The following is a 15,837-nucleotide window of genomic DNA, read 5'->3' on the forward strand; positions in this document are numbered from 1 at the left end:
AGTAGGCAGAGCATGCGTTTCTACAGCCACCCATACCTCGAACATAAGGTTACTGAGCTAAGTGGTCATTTCACCTCCATGTAAAGTAGTGGAAACTGTCATTATTTCCTAGTTTGAATTCAGACAGTAATCTATGTATGCTATTTTCATACTCCTTTGGATTCTGACAGTAATTTATGTATGCTACTAGCATGGGCTCCATGCTGTCAATTTCCCAACCAGTTGCTATAGTGCGGAGACAACACCAAAGAGGTCAGGAACCGTGGACTCTCAGTGACAGTATTCCAACCAGCAGTATGTAAGAAACACCAACAAGGGCAAATAAGCTGTGAGGCAGAGGACTTTCTATAGCCTTAAGCTGTGGCCGGTGACAAATGCGATGTTCTGTGTTACAAACCTCTGCCTCACAGGTATGTAACCTGCCTGAAAGATGCAACAGATACATAAAAGACCTATTATATCCTTGGTGAGTTGGTCTTGCTTTCGCAATAATTTGTGGGTTGATAGTACACTAATTGGGCCAAAACATCAAGAGCTCAAACAGGATTAGGTCCCTACTTACACTGTGAGGAGGTAGGCGCAGTTTAATTTTTAAGTGAGAATTTGAGAAATTCCTCAATTTGCCTTGGAAGCTGGGGACACAACACCTCTCTCTACCCAACAGCAGAGTCCTTTCACCAAATCATCGGGTGAGTGTCTGGAAGAGTTATCTAGTGCCACAGAACTAGCCTTGTTGCTCTTCGCAGCATTTTCCTCATGCTTCTTAACACCTCATCCTCCTCTGAATGGCCACACCCCTCACTCTTCCGCCTTTCTCCTTCCTCATCCAGCCTCAAATTCCAAGCAGATATCACTTTAGTATCTACAATGGTTCACTGTACTTTCTGATGCCTGTATTATCTTGGCTACTTTTAGAACAAGGAGTATCAAATATTAATATAGTTTGAGAAATATTTGGACAGATGCTGTCAGCAGATACTGAAGCGGGATAATGTCTAGCATCTGAAACCGTGGACGTTATAAAATAAGAATTTATGGTCTTTCTTCTTCTCCATGGGATTCAGTTTTTATTTTTTTTGTTGCATAAATCAATGCGGCTTTCTTAGTTTTGAACTTCACTGCTAGCTTTGAAAAAGCCACAGAGACAGATGCCACTGATGCAGACGGCCCAGACAAGGCAGCTGGGCTCTTGATTACCATAATGAACTAGATTAGGGGCTACAGCAGAGCCAGGTAAAAACGCATCAACCTATTCAGCTGTAGACCCAGGACCGGGGATCTTCTTTAAAGTGGGAACTCGACCAGAAGGAGGAATTTGCATTCCTTTGGCATTCTTGTGAATGAAGGAAAAAAATCTTTATATGCTTTTTGAGATGCGTGGACACCAGTTCCAGGAATGGAAATAAGATTAAGGGCCTGACTTGCATCTGGTCAGAGGGGTTACCTTCCTGCAACGGTGACGATAGACAATCTGGCAAAATGTATATACCATAGAAAACAATGGTAGTTAGATTTTGGCGGACAGGATATCAATCACTGTTGCGATGGAGTAACCCCCTCCCGTGAGATCTAAATCCAGCCCAAGTCTGATGCCTGGACTTTGAATGCCTGAAACCTGCCATCACTGCCGTAAGACACAGAAGGTCGCTGCAAGAACAAGGTTTCAAGTCACACAGATTTGAGAAAATAAAAACCTTGACAAAACATTGGGACACAATAAAAACGTTAGTTGGCTCCAGACCCTGCATCAATGGGATGCAGAAAAAAGTGACAAGAGCACTTGCATCTCCTACTATAGTGGTGATGCAGTTATAGCCGGTTCAAGTGTGGCGCTTAATGTCATATGGTGACAATGACTCTTCCACTGCAGCGATTAAGCTTCCTGAAAGTCATCTGCAGTAACAATTATTCACCAGAACATATTACAGCAGACAACTCGCGCAAGAATACACGGCAATGCAAACACTTGCTCTGTTTTCCCATAAAAATCTCAATATATTAGTAGGCAGAATGAATGGAGTCTGACATTTTTGAAAAAAGTATATTTTTAATACAGCAGCAATATATAGATGTTAGACATACTAGTTTAATGTTCTGCTTTACACTAAACATTGAAGTGATCCTCAGCTTGCAAGCACCACAGCTGAACTTGCTTTTGATATCTGGAAAGTAGAAAATAGCCAATGAGGGTGAATAGTGGGCGGGGTGGTTTAAAGGGAGTAACTTATCCTCTCCTGGCACCACGTAACTGTAAGGAAGTCCTGTAAATTTCAAAGGGGAGCTAGAGTGTTCAACGTGGACTGTACCTTAAACCCCACTCCTCCAACATGCCAGGATAAATACAAAAACAAAGGTAAAGCCACTGCCATCTTGATTTAAAAAGAGCATTCAATACAGCAAAGCACTGGCAGAAGCTTCCTACAGGGTTTGTCAATTTAGTAACTGTAGATCTCTGCCATCATCTCATTAACTTCCTCCTGTCCCTGGAGTCAAAGCAAGTGCCCAGGTAGCTGTAATCTTCCGAACCGACGCCTAGCCAACTTACTAGTTAAAATGGGGGTCTATTCACAATTCAACTTTGTGCTGATATTAAAGGCTTCCACGACGGAACTTCACTTCCCCGTTTTGTCCGCTATACCTAGGCCAGCCTTCGCAAACTCCCTAAAACTGTTAGATTTGCGTCCTGTGCTGTTCCAAATGAATGGTAACGTGAAGAGTTCACAAGTGTCAATCTGGACTGTAAAGTGCCGTAGTCTTCATGGATGAAATCTCAGTAAGCCTATATAGCTCTGAAAGGGTGTGAGTCAAGAGTCATTCCTGACCTATTTCTTTTTGTGTGACTCCACTATCCCAACAGTTAAACTCTAGAAAGGCAAAGGTGGGCACCTCAACCAGATGAATAGAATAGCCAACTGAGGACCAAGCAAAAATAACCGTATCAACAAAGGATCACTTCTATGCCTGCTGCACAACATTCATCCCAGAACTAAGTGGGATTTTCTTTTTAAAGGCTGAAAATCTACACATTTGGTTGGCATTTCTCACTTTCCTTTTACACTTTTATTTTTAGTTTTAATGTCAGAATGAATGATCTGGGACATGCTCAATGAGCAAGTACCTAATGTAAACAATGCAGGGCTCGGAGGGCCAGGCAGACCGCTGCAACACCACCAATTAAGAATATTTGGAATAGGCTACAGAATTAGACACTGCTATAATTTTATCCATATAATCCTAAAGTAAAGCTCAACATTATCCAAGAGAGACAAGAGTTGCTAAACTAACATTGGCTTGGACCAGTATCCCATAATACAGAACATAAATTGAAGCCGGTCAATTTCACAGTCCAACAAAAGTCTGGATCAAAAGTACAAAGAAAAATCACTGCAAAATCTTTAAATACAATCTTAATTTACAATCTTAAAATAGTAAAAAAAATTAAAAAAAAAAAAATCATATTTTAAGGGACTGAAGGTGACAAAAAAAAACAAAGGCCTACTTAAACTGTGCAAATGAACACATTCTGAATAGGTTTGCTATCCCAACCCAATACAGAAAACCTCCAGAGAACACTGAACAAAAGCTTGCAATGAAAGGATGGTACGTTATGTTGACTACTCCATTGGAAGTCCTGGCTGGCTGATTTGAATAATTAACAGATTCTATTAATGGCTTTTAAGATCAGCGGTCAATGGACAGACTAAGAACTTTAGCAGTGTACCAAATAAAAACAGCGCTAGTACAAAGGGTATCTAGAAGTGAGGAAACAAACTAACAGCATCTGGTATATACTGTTGCGTAGGAGACCACTTCCTTCAAAGCATTAAACACCTGGGTAAGGCTTGATGGGTCCGGAATAAAGACCAAGCATCTATCTACTAAGGCAGATGCAACACTGTCCATATAATTTTCAAGCAGGGAGTAGGAGCTACACAAATGAGTGAGCATCGTTTACCACACATTTGTGGCACAGATGACCTCTTAAACAACGGACACCTGTTGTGGTCTACTACTGAAATCTGTAGAATAAGCAAGCATGCATAAAACATGTCTAAGATTAGCCAAAGTGCTACTATGAAGACTTCATTGAGTCTCTTGTTGGGGAGCGAGGGCAAGGAAAACATTTCCAGAGCAATCAAGTCTATATTTTGGCTGTAACCGGTAATCTAAACAGTTTCACTGTCAACTTCAGAACTCACCACAAACTGGATGGTACATTCACATTTTCAAAGGCTTCACAAACCAAGCTTGTCCCCACCAAAAATAGCAAAATAAATCAGAAATAACACTTTAGAGAGGCAGACAAGTGTTAGAAAAATATATATCAATAAATAAAAAATAAGACTTTCGGGAGGAAGGTGACCCAGCTACTCATTTTGGGGCTAAATTCTGTCTAAGATTAGGAAGTCTTAAGTAAAAATATGGACTTTAGTTCCTTGCTTCCATCGTTCTGGTGATGCCACATAAGACTGATCTAACAGGTGCTAAACAAATACGTTATTTTCACGATGCCAGAGATGGAGGTGTCCGTGAAGTCATCATGTTCTCAATGAAAAGAAACCATACTGCACAAGTCTGAGACAACACCACCATTTGACTGGGGAATTTCCCGTTCAACAGTTCACTTACCAACCAGAGCTTATGTTTAAAGAAAGCAACAAAAGAACAAGGGAGGAAGCCACCAACTAAGCACACTCAGTCTGTCAGCTATTAAGTTGGAGTAGATGTGAGTTAGCATCAAGCAGAATTGCTAAAATGCCAACCACCGATTCACTTCCAATCACCCCAACCAATTAGGAAGAGGAAGTGGGAAAACAGAAACAAAGTATGACTGGAACAATTGGAAAGACTCCACACAGTGCAAAGCACAACAACATTAGACCACCGGCTGCTCCTTTAAAATGAAGAAAAGAAAACAACCTGGTAAAAAAAAAACAGTGGCTCTGGAAAACAAAAAAGTGACGTCAGGCAAGAAATACGGGCAACTGTTAAGGTACAGGGACAAGCAATCTAGGCTTCTAGTTAGGTGAATGTCATTAAATTCTGCAGATGCAGAAATTAAGGCAGCACATACTCCAAATCTGAACGTGGATAACAGAGTCTGGCTTATTTTGGATGTAGTTTCATGCCTACAACAGGAAAACTCAAGAAAGTTAACCACCATGGCAGAGAGAAGGGCCATGTAGAGCATGTAAAAGCTAACAGCACTGTAAACAAACAAAACATGAAACTCAGTCTTGGATACCCATGTCCTTTCTCCTAAATGTCCCAGAAGAAACACCATAAGAGTAATGTCTGTGACCCAACGAAAGCGTACGCTTAAAGGAAAGAGGGGCAAATCCCTTCAAATTCTGGCTGTGTAAGGCCAAATCTGTGCTATAATGGCTTTCTTGCAATACTTAGACAGTATGGCCAAGGACCTGCACATTATGGTTGTGCAGATCCACTATCAAAACTATGGATTGCAGAATACAGGAGCTTTCACTCTTAAAAGCCTCTATTTGTACTCAAAGAAAACAAGAATAACGCACCTTAAAGCAATCACTACTTCCAGAAAACCCCACTAACTCACATAACAGGATAACGCTACCCCACTGGCCGATCAGAACCTGTTGATTTACAGAACAGGACCTCATAAACTCAACTAAATACATGAAACGCTATCATCCACCATTCAGATACTCTGCCTCCATGCTGGCTCCTGTCTCACAAAATGAACCTTCCTCTGCAGAACAATGTTCATACATGAACATACCTGTCATCACTTTTCACTACCCTTACTTCATATACAGGATTATCAACCTACCCGTACGATCATTGGGCACACCTCAAACATCAAATTAAAACCTGCAGTTTGGTGGCCTCGAATTTTATGTGCCGCTGTGGATGTAGTGGCAAATTATTTAAGGTGGGAGTTTGAAGGGGTGTCTTTAGTTATCAATAAGTTGCCTGCCCAGTGTAATCAAATCTTTGTGCCTGAGGTTTTGAGCAGTATGTAGTTTGTGTTCAAGTATTAATATCTAGGTTTGTGTGAAAGTCGTGCATAGGGTTGTGCTGTTTTGGCATGTGTCAATGGGATCGTGCAGAGGCTAAGCATATCATTCCTGTGTGTAGGACTGTGTGTATAATGCACATCTACAGTGCTGTGTCCTTGGATCAGTGTACATTGTGACTTATGCGTGCCACCAGGTTTGGGTGTAGGCTGGGTTTTGTATTCCACATACAGCTGTATGGGTTTATGCGTTTTGAAATGTCAGCACTCGTAGGTAGCTGAACTAGCATGACAGAATATGAATGAGCAATCACTGGTGTATTTCCGCCATTACCAGTGTGGTCTATACGGTGAGAAATTGTGTAAGGGTTCAGGCATTTATGCAAGTAGTGTGTGGGTATTTGAGCAACTGTTCAGTGCAGGCTGGGATTTTCTTTTAACGTTATACAAGTGTATATTCACATGTCTAAGGGAAAAAAAAGTTGTGCTAAACAAAGTGCAGTCAAATGTGAAATATAAGAACTGAAATAAAACAAGGAAAAAGCGAGGGGAAGCAGTCAAATGACAGATACAGATCATATTTTGAAACCAGTCCTTTTGCCCCATGTCCCACCTCCTCCACAAGGTAAATCTCCAAAGGTGACACTACAGAACAGCAACAAAAACAAACATTTTTATGGAATCGAGTCACTTAACCGCTCCCGCTAGAGTCCCACCTCATGTCGGTGAGAAGAGGGACGCAAACTCATTCCAGGATACCAAAGATCCTCCCATGCCAGTGAAGAATGTACCAGGCTGCAGTATGTGCCCAGCACACCGATGCTCTCGAAATGTGTTGTTTGCATGGAGGGTGCACTGCTACGGGTATGGACGCAGTTGGCGTGGAAGAAACTGCAGAAACAAAAGAATGCTTACTTTGCCTACCTGGGTGCCTCCCAAGTTACTTTTCACCAGCCCAGGTACACAATCTAGTGCTTTAAATAACAACTAAATACAGAATATATCCCCAAAGGAAAACAAACATCTGTACAATGGAAATAAAAAAATAAGTAGATGCAGGTTGCCACTTGCTAACTGAGCCAACAACCAGGCTCAAGAACGTGAACTCTGACATTGCCCGCCAGACTGTGTGTGCAGAAATCTTTCAAAAGATAAGTCCAGTCCTTGGAAGCTGCTGCCAACTCCTGTTCATTTGTAAGCCCCCTTTGTTCACACCACAAGTTCACATGGTGGCAGCCTGACGGGCAAGCTGTGTACATGTCCATAAGCCAGGCACGGCCAGTGTAAAACCAGACGCAGCCAGGCAAGACTCGTGGATTTAGGAATAATACTGATTGTTAAACTCCTTTTAATACAATGTCAGTCTGACGTGGTGGGGGGCAGGTGTGGTTATCTTTTCATGTGCTCGTCTTGCCTGATGGCACGCCGCAAGTACGCGAGCTCTTTCATGACTTCCCGTTCCACGGAGGACAACCTCATTCCAACAGGATGATGGGCAACCAAGCATCTCTTGCGACCTCTGGTCTGATGGCGGGGGTTGCTACGACGACACAGTGACTGCACCAATGCTCCCGTTCCGTGCATAGTGGAACTTGTTGAATGCATCTTCTAGTAAACAGGCAAGTCTGTTCTGATCCGCCTGTGGGAGAAACACCATTGGGGTTACTGTCATATCGGCAGGACGCTCCACAGGTTTAAAAGAGCAACACAATGTCAATATGAAACAAACTCAACATCATGGTTTGAATGAACAACTCTCCCAGAAATACCCGATGAGCGTGGGGATGGTGAACATATCAAAGGCATAGCTTCCATCATGGACTCTGCAGATGATAAATACTAAGCTCCTCCAGGCAAGGGCCCACAGTCCACAGTTCTTTTGTAACAGTTTTACCTGGAAGTCACATTTCTGACACTACGCTTGGAACAGATCGGACAGGGCAAACACGCTACACATAACTAACCTGTAATGACAGGTCAAACTGGGATTAACCCAACATATACAAATCTGATACAAAATCAGTGGGGAAAAAAAGTGGAATACCTTTATCAGATTCCTTTTATCTCAAGATTTCACCTTAAGTTTAGAAAATCAACCTCCATTGGCAGTGCAGATAGGTCTGATTGAGACTGAAAATTTTTTGTTTGTCAAGTGCCCGACCTGTGGTGTAAAAAGACCACCTTCAAGGATGGCTTTAAGAAGAAAAAGTTACTTACCTTCGATATCAATCTTTCGGATGGATACTCCATATACCTGCAGATTACTCGTCACCTGAATATCTCAAGTATCAGACTGAATCCGGAACCTTTTTAATAGCTCCCCACACTGGCAGGGGGCACTGACTACACTTTGGCCATGTAGCGGTGTACCTGTGACATTAAAAAAAAAAGAGCCCTCATCGGCACACATCAGTTTCCCATCTATTTTTACGAGACAGAAGACAATGAAATTATATAGGGAGTTTACATATGTTAAATGAAAAAAAAAAAACAGGTGGCAGGAACGTTATAGTTGGGAAACCAAAAAAAAAAAAAAAATCAAAAAGGTTACAGGGTTGTTATAGTTAGGCTCACATTTCAAACATACAAAACCATAGAATTTCACATGTTAGAGTTATCTCAAGTACCTTTAACTCATGCCCTAAGGTAACTAACTCGCACCCACCGCCATGCAGTGTTTTCTTCAAAAATTCGACTGCAAATATTACATTGATATCATCAATGATGTTATCAAGGACGTCATGAGTGCTAATTTGTGGGGCATGAGCAGCGAGAATGCAAGTTAGTTACCTTAGGGCATGATCTCGGATCAAAGCCCAGGGGAGGTGGTGGTCCCCAGGGTTGCAGGGGCCGCATGGCACCCTGCATTCTCTGATTAAAGCGCCAGGGAGTTGGGGGCGGGCGGGGGGTGTTCTCGGGTGGCCAACTTTATTTCAACATGCCCCCAGGACCTGGCCCACCCAGGGTCTTTTTCCGAAACAAGTACTGGAGCCCTGCTTTAACAAAAAACAAACAAACAGTTTTCAAATTAAATACTTTCAAAAATTGACAGTGCAATTTTCAGAGTCTTTAAAGTTAACCTATGGGAGGAAAACACAAATGGAGTTTCACTGGTAAGTACACGACCTACAATCCCAGTCTTCAGGGTTTTAGACCAGCACCGGGCAAGTTTTAGCTTGGTACCAAGAGTGCACCCACAGGGCACAGGGGGACTGGGTGCAAAGGTCAAAGTCAGAGCCAAATGCTAATCAATGGGACGCGCTGCTCCCAGGAAAGTACAAGTAGTCGCATGGGGGAGGGGGGAGGTTAGGGGAGGGGGAGAAATCGGGGTGTTATCGGAGGGGGGGGGGGGGGGCAGGCACAAGGCAGCACCAAACTGCCAACACATCGTTGGGCACCCAATGTTCAATCACTTTCAGAAAGGGCTGCAGGCTCTGGCCGGGAGAGGACAACCCACAGCAGCCCAGGTAAATGAGATGCTGGGGGTCATAGGGACACTGACAGTCCAGCTCCCCAAGGCCCAGGGGTTTCAGGTGCAGGGGTGTCTTTTGGCGTCGGAAACAGTTTACCAAGCAGGTCGTGGAGATACCATATACTAAGCAAGTGGAATGTGAAAGTCTGGCCCCCACCTAAGGAAGTGGAGTTGGTAGATGTGAGCTGGAAGGACTAGAAAACCCACAAGGTAAGTAGCAGAGTGCCCCGCAGCGACCAGGAGAAAAGAGGAAAGTAGCTGGTTTTCACAAAACCCACCAAAAGGACTTCAGGGAAGAATATTCCAAAACCAGACAATACTGCAAGAAACCAGAGGTGGATCCTCGAAGGAGGAGGACCTGGAAAAGAAGGGGACCAAGTCCAGTTTACGTTTGTGTGGTGGTGGTGGCAGGAGCCACTACCCAGTCGTCTGTGGATGCAGGACCAGGTCGACGAAGACAGTCTGTAGAGCAGCTGAAGAATGATGCAGTCGATGTCCCACGCCAGAAGAAGGATTGCAGTCGCAGTCAGTCAGTGGTATGGAAAAACCACCAACAAGCCTTGGCAAAGAAAAGTGGAGCTGCCAGGGACCAGCAAGGTCCAGGGAGAGTTCACACGGTGGGGAGTCCTGGGTGACCCACAGCAGTGAGAAGAGTCACAGGAAAAGGAGGCACGCAGCACACCTAGAAAGGAGTCCCATGTCGCAGGACAAGCACACAGAGGGCTGTGCGTCACAGGGGAGAGTGCTGGGGCTACATGCAGCCTGAAGATCCCTTGGAGGAGATGCCAAGAAGCATTGGTAGCTGCAAGTTGCAGTGTATGGGGGTACTGTCCTGTGTGGAGCAGCAAGGACTTAGTGTCTCCAAAGTTGGAAAGCTGGCAGAGAAGACCAAGGGGACCACTCCGGAGCACCATCCGTGATACAGGATCCACACAGCTCTGGTGAAGAGGAGATCCACGCATCCGGTTGTCGCTGCAGTTGGTGCCTGCGGATGCAGGGGAGTGACTCCTTCATGAAGACTGAAGACTTGGCACCCTCAGAGGATGCACAGCCAGGGAAAAGTTGCAGTTTCTGGAAGGAGCCAGAGAAACAATGTTGCAGAGCGGATCGTCGCTGTAGCTGCAAATCGTAGGTTCCTGTGAAGTTCAGTTGCGGCTCCAGGGGCCAGAAGTCAAAGTAAATGTTTCACGAGGAGTCCTGCTTGAGTCCTGCACATTGGATGAGGACCCCACCCAAGAGGGAGACCCCAAGTAGCCGTGGAAGGAGGACTAGTCACCAAGCAAGGTGACCTTTTAGGAAGAGGCTGTGACGTCACCTGCCTGACCTAGCCACTCAGATGCTCCCAGAGGCCTTTTCCCATCTTGGTTTCAAGATAGCAGAATCAAGTGGCTACCTGGAGGAGTTCTGGGCACCACCTCTGGGGCGGGGATGGATTGGTTACTCACCTTCCCATTGTCCAGTTTTGCGCCAGAGCAGGGACTGGGGGTCCCTGAACCGGTGCGGACTGGTTTATGTAAGGAGAGCACCAAATGTGCCCTTCAGAGCATACCAGTGGCTTGGGATGGCTACCCCTCCTAGGCCACATAACACCTATTCCCAAAGGGAGATGGTGTTACCGCCCTCTCCCAAAGGAAATACTTTGTTCTGCCTTTGTACATACTAGCTCAAAGTGAGGGAAAGTGTGCAGAGTCCGAGGATTCCCCTTAGAGGTTGATAGTTACAACATTAGATAATACTAATGCTCTATACTGTGGTAGTGTGGTAGAGCAGTAGGCTTATCAGAGGGTAGTGTTAAGCATTTGTTGTACACAGAGGCAATAAATGAGAACACACTCAAAAAGACTTAACTCCAGGCCAATAGGTTTTTATATAGAAAAATATTATTTTCTTTATTTTAGAACCACAAGATTCAGAATTTAGGTATGTACATAAATTGTAAGGTACTTCACACAGTTAAAAATGGAACTTTGAATTAAACAGTAATGTACACAGATTTGGCAAAAATGGCAATAAGCTATTTTCAAAGTGGACACTGCAAAAAATCAACAGTTCCTGTGGGAGGTAAGTATTGGTTAGTTTCTCAGGTAAGTAAAGGATTTACAAGTTCAGACTTGCTGCCGAAAGTGGGGGCAGTGGATGGAGGGGCAGCCATCTCCACTAGCTGGAGTGCCCTGGGATGCTATAACACCAGGCTTGAGCCTTTGAGGCTCACCGCCATGTGTTACAGATCCTGCAGGGGGACGCGAGAAGCACCTCTACTTAGTACAGGCTTTGTTCCTAGCCACAGAGTGAAAAAAGGCACTCACCCCATGTGAGCAGAAACCCAGCTGTTGTGGCAGGCTGGTTGAAACTGGTCAGCCTAACACTAGGAGCTAGAGATGCCCCCGTATAGCAGTCCAAGATGCCCACTAAGTGCATTTTTCAATAAATCCAAATGCATTTATTGCGCTGAGAAGTTTGATACCAAACTTCCTAGAATTCAGTGTAGCCATTGTGGAACTGTGGAGTTCATGTTTGACAGACTCCCAGACCATATACTCTTTATGGCTACCCTGCACTTACAATGTCTAATGTGGTATAGTGTACCCTGCCTTAGGGCTGTAAGGCCTGCTAGAGGGGTGACTTACCTATGCCACAGGCAGTTTGAGGTTGGCATGGCACTCTGACGGTAATGCCATGTCGACTTAGTCATTCTCTCCCCACCAGCACACACAAGCTGTGAGGCAGTGTGCATGTGCTGAGTGAGGGGTCCCCCAGGGTGGCATAAGACATGCTGCAGCCCTTAGAGACCTTCCCTGGCCACAGGGCCCTTGGTACCAGGGGTACCATTTACAAGGGACTTATCTGTGTGCCAGAGGTGTGCCAATTGTGGGAACAAATGTACAGTTTAGTGAAAGAACACTGGTGCTGGGGCCTGGTTAGCAGGGTCCCAGCACACTTTCAATCATAACTAGCATCAACAAAAGGCAAAATGTTAGGGGGTAACCTTGCCATGAGAGGAATTTTTCTACACTGGGCTTGAGCTGATCAAGCAGCAGGAGGGCAGAAACCCGTCTGAGGGGCGGTGGCAGCGTGGGCTGCCTGGAAAACCCCAGAAAGCTGGAAGGAGCAATGCTGGGGGTCCTCTAAGGAACCACTGAGTGCATGGAAACATACAACCAATGCTGGCAACAGTACTGGGGTATGATTCAGACAAGATTGGTACCAAGCATGCCAGGTTTGGAGTTCCCATAATGTAGCTGGACATAGGTGGTGACCTATGTCCAATACACGGCTAAAATGGCTTCTCACACAATCACAAGGTCCAGGAAAATGGATGTGGAGTTCGTGGGGACACCTCTGCTCGTGTAGGGGTGCCCTCACACACAGGTACCCTGCTCTCTGGGCTAGGAGGGCCTACCATAGGGGTGACTTAGTGACCTGGTGCAGTGACCTGAAGGGAAAGGGTGCATGTACCTTTTCACGCAGGCTGCAAAGGCAGGCCTGCAGAAACATTTTACATGGGCTCCCGTGGGTGGCATAATACATGCTGCAGCGCATGGGGAACCCATACTACATACTAGGGATCATAATGGGGCACCAGTATCCCAAGTGTGGGGTGTGTGGTCCAAGCAACCAAGTTTAAAAGGAGAGAGCACAGTGACTGGGGTCCTGTTTAGCAGGATCCCAGTGCACAGTCAAAACCTACTGACAACAGGCAAAAAGTGGCGGTAGTCATGCCAAAGAAAGTGTACTTTCCTACATTGTCCACCCTAGGGGTAGTCCTGTCGAAATTCTATCAATTCAGGGACCATGCTGTTAGACTGAATGTTGCTGGTTCCGGGTGGAACACTTGCCCGCCTTGTATTGTGAGTAGGTCTCGTTCCCGTTTGATCTTTATATTCTGTCTCCTGGACAGTTCGAGTAGGTCAGAGTACCATATTGGTCTGGCCGATTGAGGGGCTTTAAAGGATGAGGTTCGTCCCGGTTTCCCGGTTTCCTGGCCTTCTCCAGTATCATTGGTATTCGGGGAATCAGTGGAAAGGTGTAGGCAAATGTCCCTGACTAGTTTAGTGACCGTACATTCCCTTCTGATTGGTGGTGTGGAAACCTGGAGGCAAAGCGTTGTAATTTTCTGCTCTTTGATGATGCAGGTCGATTGTTGGTGTGCCCCAGATCCTGATTTTTTTTTCGCGGCTCCCTTGTTTTATCTCCCATTTGTGTGTGCTGTTTTCTTGTCTGCTTCTATGTTGTCCTTTCCTGGTTAGTATCGTTTGTAGGTTGGTCCCTTGAGGTAATCGCCCATCTACATATTTCTTGGACCAATCTGCTTAGGTGAACGATTTGGTTATTGTATTGTATGTCTGCATTAGTACTGTTTTACCTGCTATCTACGATTGGAATGCTTTCAGGGCCAGTAACAGTTTCCAGTTCTAGAAAACTGATGGGTTTTACTGCATCAGATTTGTTCCATATGCCTCGGAGTCAGATTTTCTGTGTGGGTTGCATCCGTGGTGATGGTCAGAGGGAGTTGTTGTTTTGACATGCCTTCCTTTGGTTATGTGCTTGGATGCTCACCACTGTATTGCCTTTTGTACTTTTCCCTTATAAAGCCACTAGGTCCTCCCAACTCCTTGTGGTTTGTGACCAACTGTTGGCTAGTCACTCTTGGAATGGTTGCATGTGTAGTCTCGCATGTGGTGTGAGAGGGATGCATGATGCCATCATGCCCATCAACTTTACGACTGTCTGGCCCCATCTGGTAAAGACGAGTTTGCTGTGTGATTGCTGTATCCTCTTTTGGGAAGGGTAAGCATGTGCTCTCCTGGTATCCAGTCTGGCTCGTAGGAAGATCTTTTCTTGTTGAAGTTGTGGTGATTTTTTGTGGTTTATGCTGAACCTGAACTCTTGTAGGGTCGTGATAATGGTTTCTGTATCCCTTTGACATTTATCCTTTGTATGGGCTCTTACAAACTGGTCATCTAAGTAGGGGTACATATGAACTCCCTTCCTTTCTTAGGAATGCGGCCACTGTAGCTAGGCATTTTGTGAAAACACGTGGTGCTGATTTTATTCTAAACAGTAAGACCTTGAATTGATAGTGCACTCCTTCAAGCACGAATCTGAGGAATTTCTTGTGTGGCTGATGTATTGGTATGTGTAGATAGGTGTCCTGAAGGTCTATGGTTGCCATGTAATCTCTCTGCATAAGTGGTATCATTACTTGAAGCGTTGTCATTTTGAAATGTTGAGCAAATTAATTTGTTTATGAACCTGAGGTCTAGGATCGGTCTTAGTTTAAGATCTTGTTTTGGCACCAAGTAGTAAGGTGAGTAGTTTCCCTTGTTTAATTCGCTCTTTGGTACTTTTTCTACTGCCTGTATCAGCAAGTTGTTTTACTTCCCTTTTTAGTTGAGCCCACTCTGCTGAGTGATACCCCATCTTCCTTGGTGGATTTGTCGGTGGTATTTTTGAGAGTTCTATACAGCATCTGTGGCATACCAGGACTTGCACCCAATTGCCTGTGCTAATTTCCTCCCACTGTTGTGACTACTGAGCTGTTCTGCCCCCTACTGGTGTGTGGGGGGGCTTGAGGGCATTTGGAGTCATCTGGTTGTTCCACCTCCTCTGGGGGGTTTGGCCCCTTGCCCTCCCTCTAACTTGAAAGAGCTGTCTGCCGGGATGCTGCAACTGTTGCTATCCAGTCTGTTGGCTGCCCTGCACTGTAATACTCTGGGTTGGATGCCGTTGCTGCCCAGGGGTAAAGACTACACTTCCTGTGGGCCTTCTGATTTTGCTCCCTCTCCTGAAGCTACTTCCGAATTGTAGCAGCCCCATCGTCTTGATGTCTTGTTGTCCTTTTTGATTTGTTGTAAGATTTGCCCACTTCTTGGCTGAATAAGGTCTCTCCAGTGAAAGGTTTGTTGATTATGGAGGCCTGCACTTCCGGTTTGAAGCCAGATATCCTGAGCCATAAGTGCATTCTTAGAGTTGTTGCCGTGCACATTTACCTGCTCGCTGTGTCCGCAGCGTCTAGAGTGGATTTTAAACCTGCATTTGTGATGTTTTTCCCCTCCTGTCTGATGGCTTTTGTGAAGGTTGAGGGATAGCTGTCCATTTCTTCTGGTCTCTGTTTCAAGTTCATGCCAATCGTTCTCAAAACTCCCCGTGGCTTTCTCCTCCCTGGGGTCGCAGAACTCCTCTTCTTCATATGGTTCGGGTGTTGCAGGGGCTTTGAGGGCAGTTTCTTCCTCTCCGGTCTCTGCTTGGTGGAGGTCATCAAGGGTTTCGGTGGGATTCGATATTGTTTCAGTGCGCCAAACTAATTTTTCCTTTGTAGGATCGCTGTCATTTCAGCCTCCAGACGAAGTCTTCTTTTCCCCCTCCAACGCCT

The 15,837-nt window shown here is 45.1% G+C and overlaps 1 protein-coding gene across 1 annotated transcript in view; it reads right to left on the bottom strand.

Annotated features, from left to right (window-relative positions):
• Positions 1-2,027: 2,027 nt before the first annotated feature.
• The window catches only part of NRBP1 (nuclear receptor binding protein 1), a 228,668-nt gene continuing 214,858 nt past the window's right edge, over positions 2,028-15,837 (bottom strand). Inside the window, exon 17 of the mRNA XM_069233574.1 lies at positions 2,028-7,631. Within this exon, the coding sequence (XP_069089675.1) occupies positions 7,533-7,631 (99 nt within the window). The 3' untranslated portion in view covers positions 2,028-7,532. The remainder of the gene's footprint in view (positions 7,632-15,837) is intronic.

Source organism: Pleurodeles waltl, chromosome 5 (assembly GCF_031143425.1).
Source record: "Pleurodeles waltl isolate 20211129_DDA chromosome 5, aPleWal1.hap1.20221129, whole genome shotgun sequence".
NCBI classification, from domain to species: Eukaryota; Metazoa; Chordata; class Amphibia; order Caudata; family Salamandridae; genus Pleurodeles; species Pleurodeles waltl.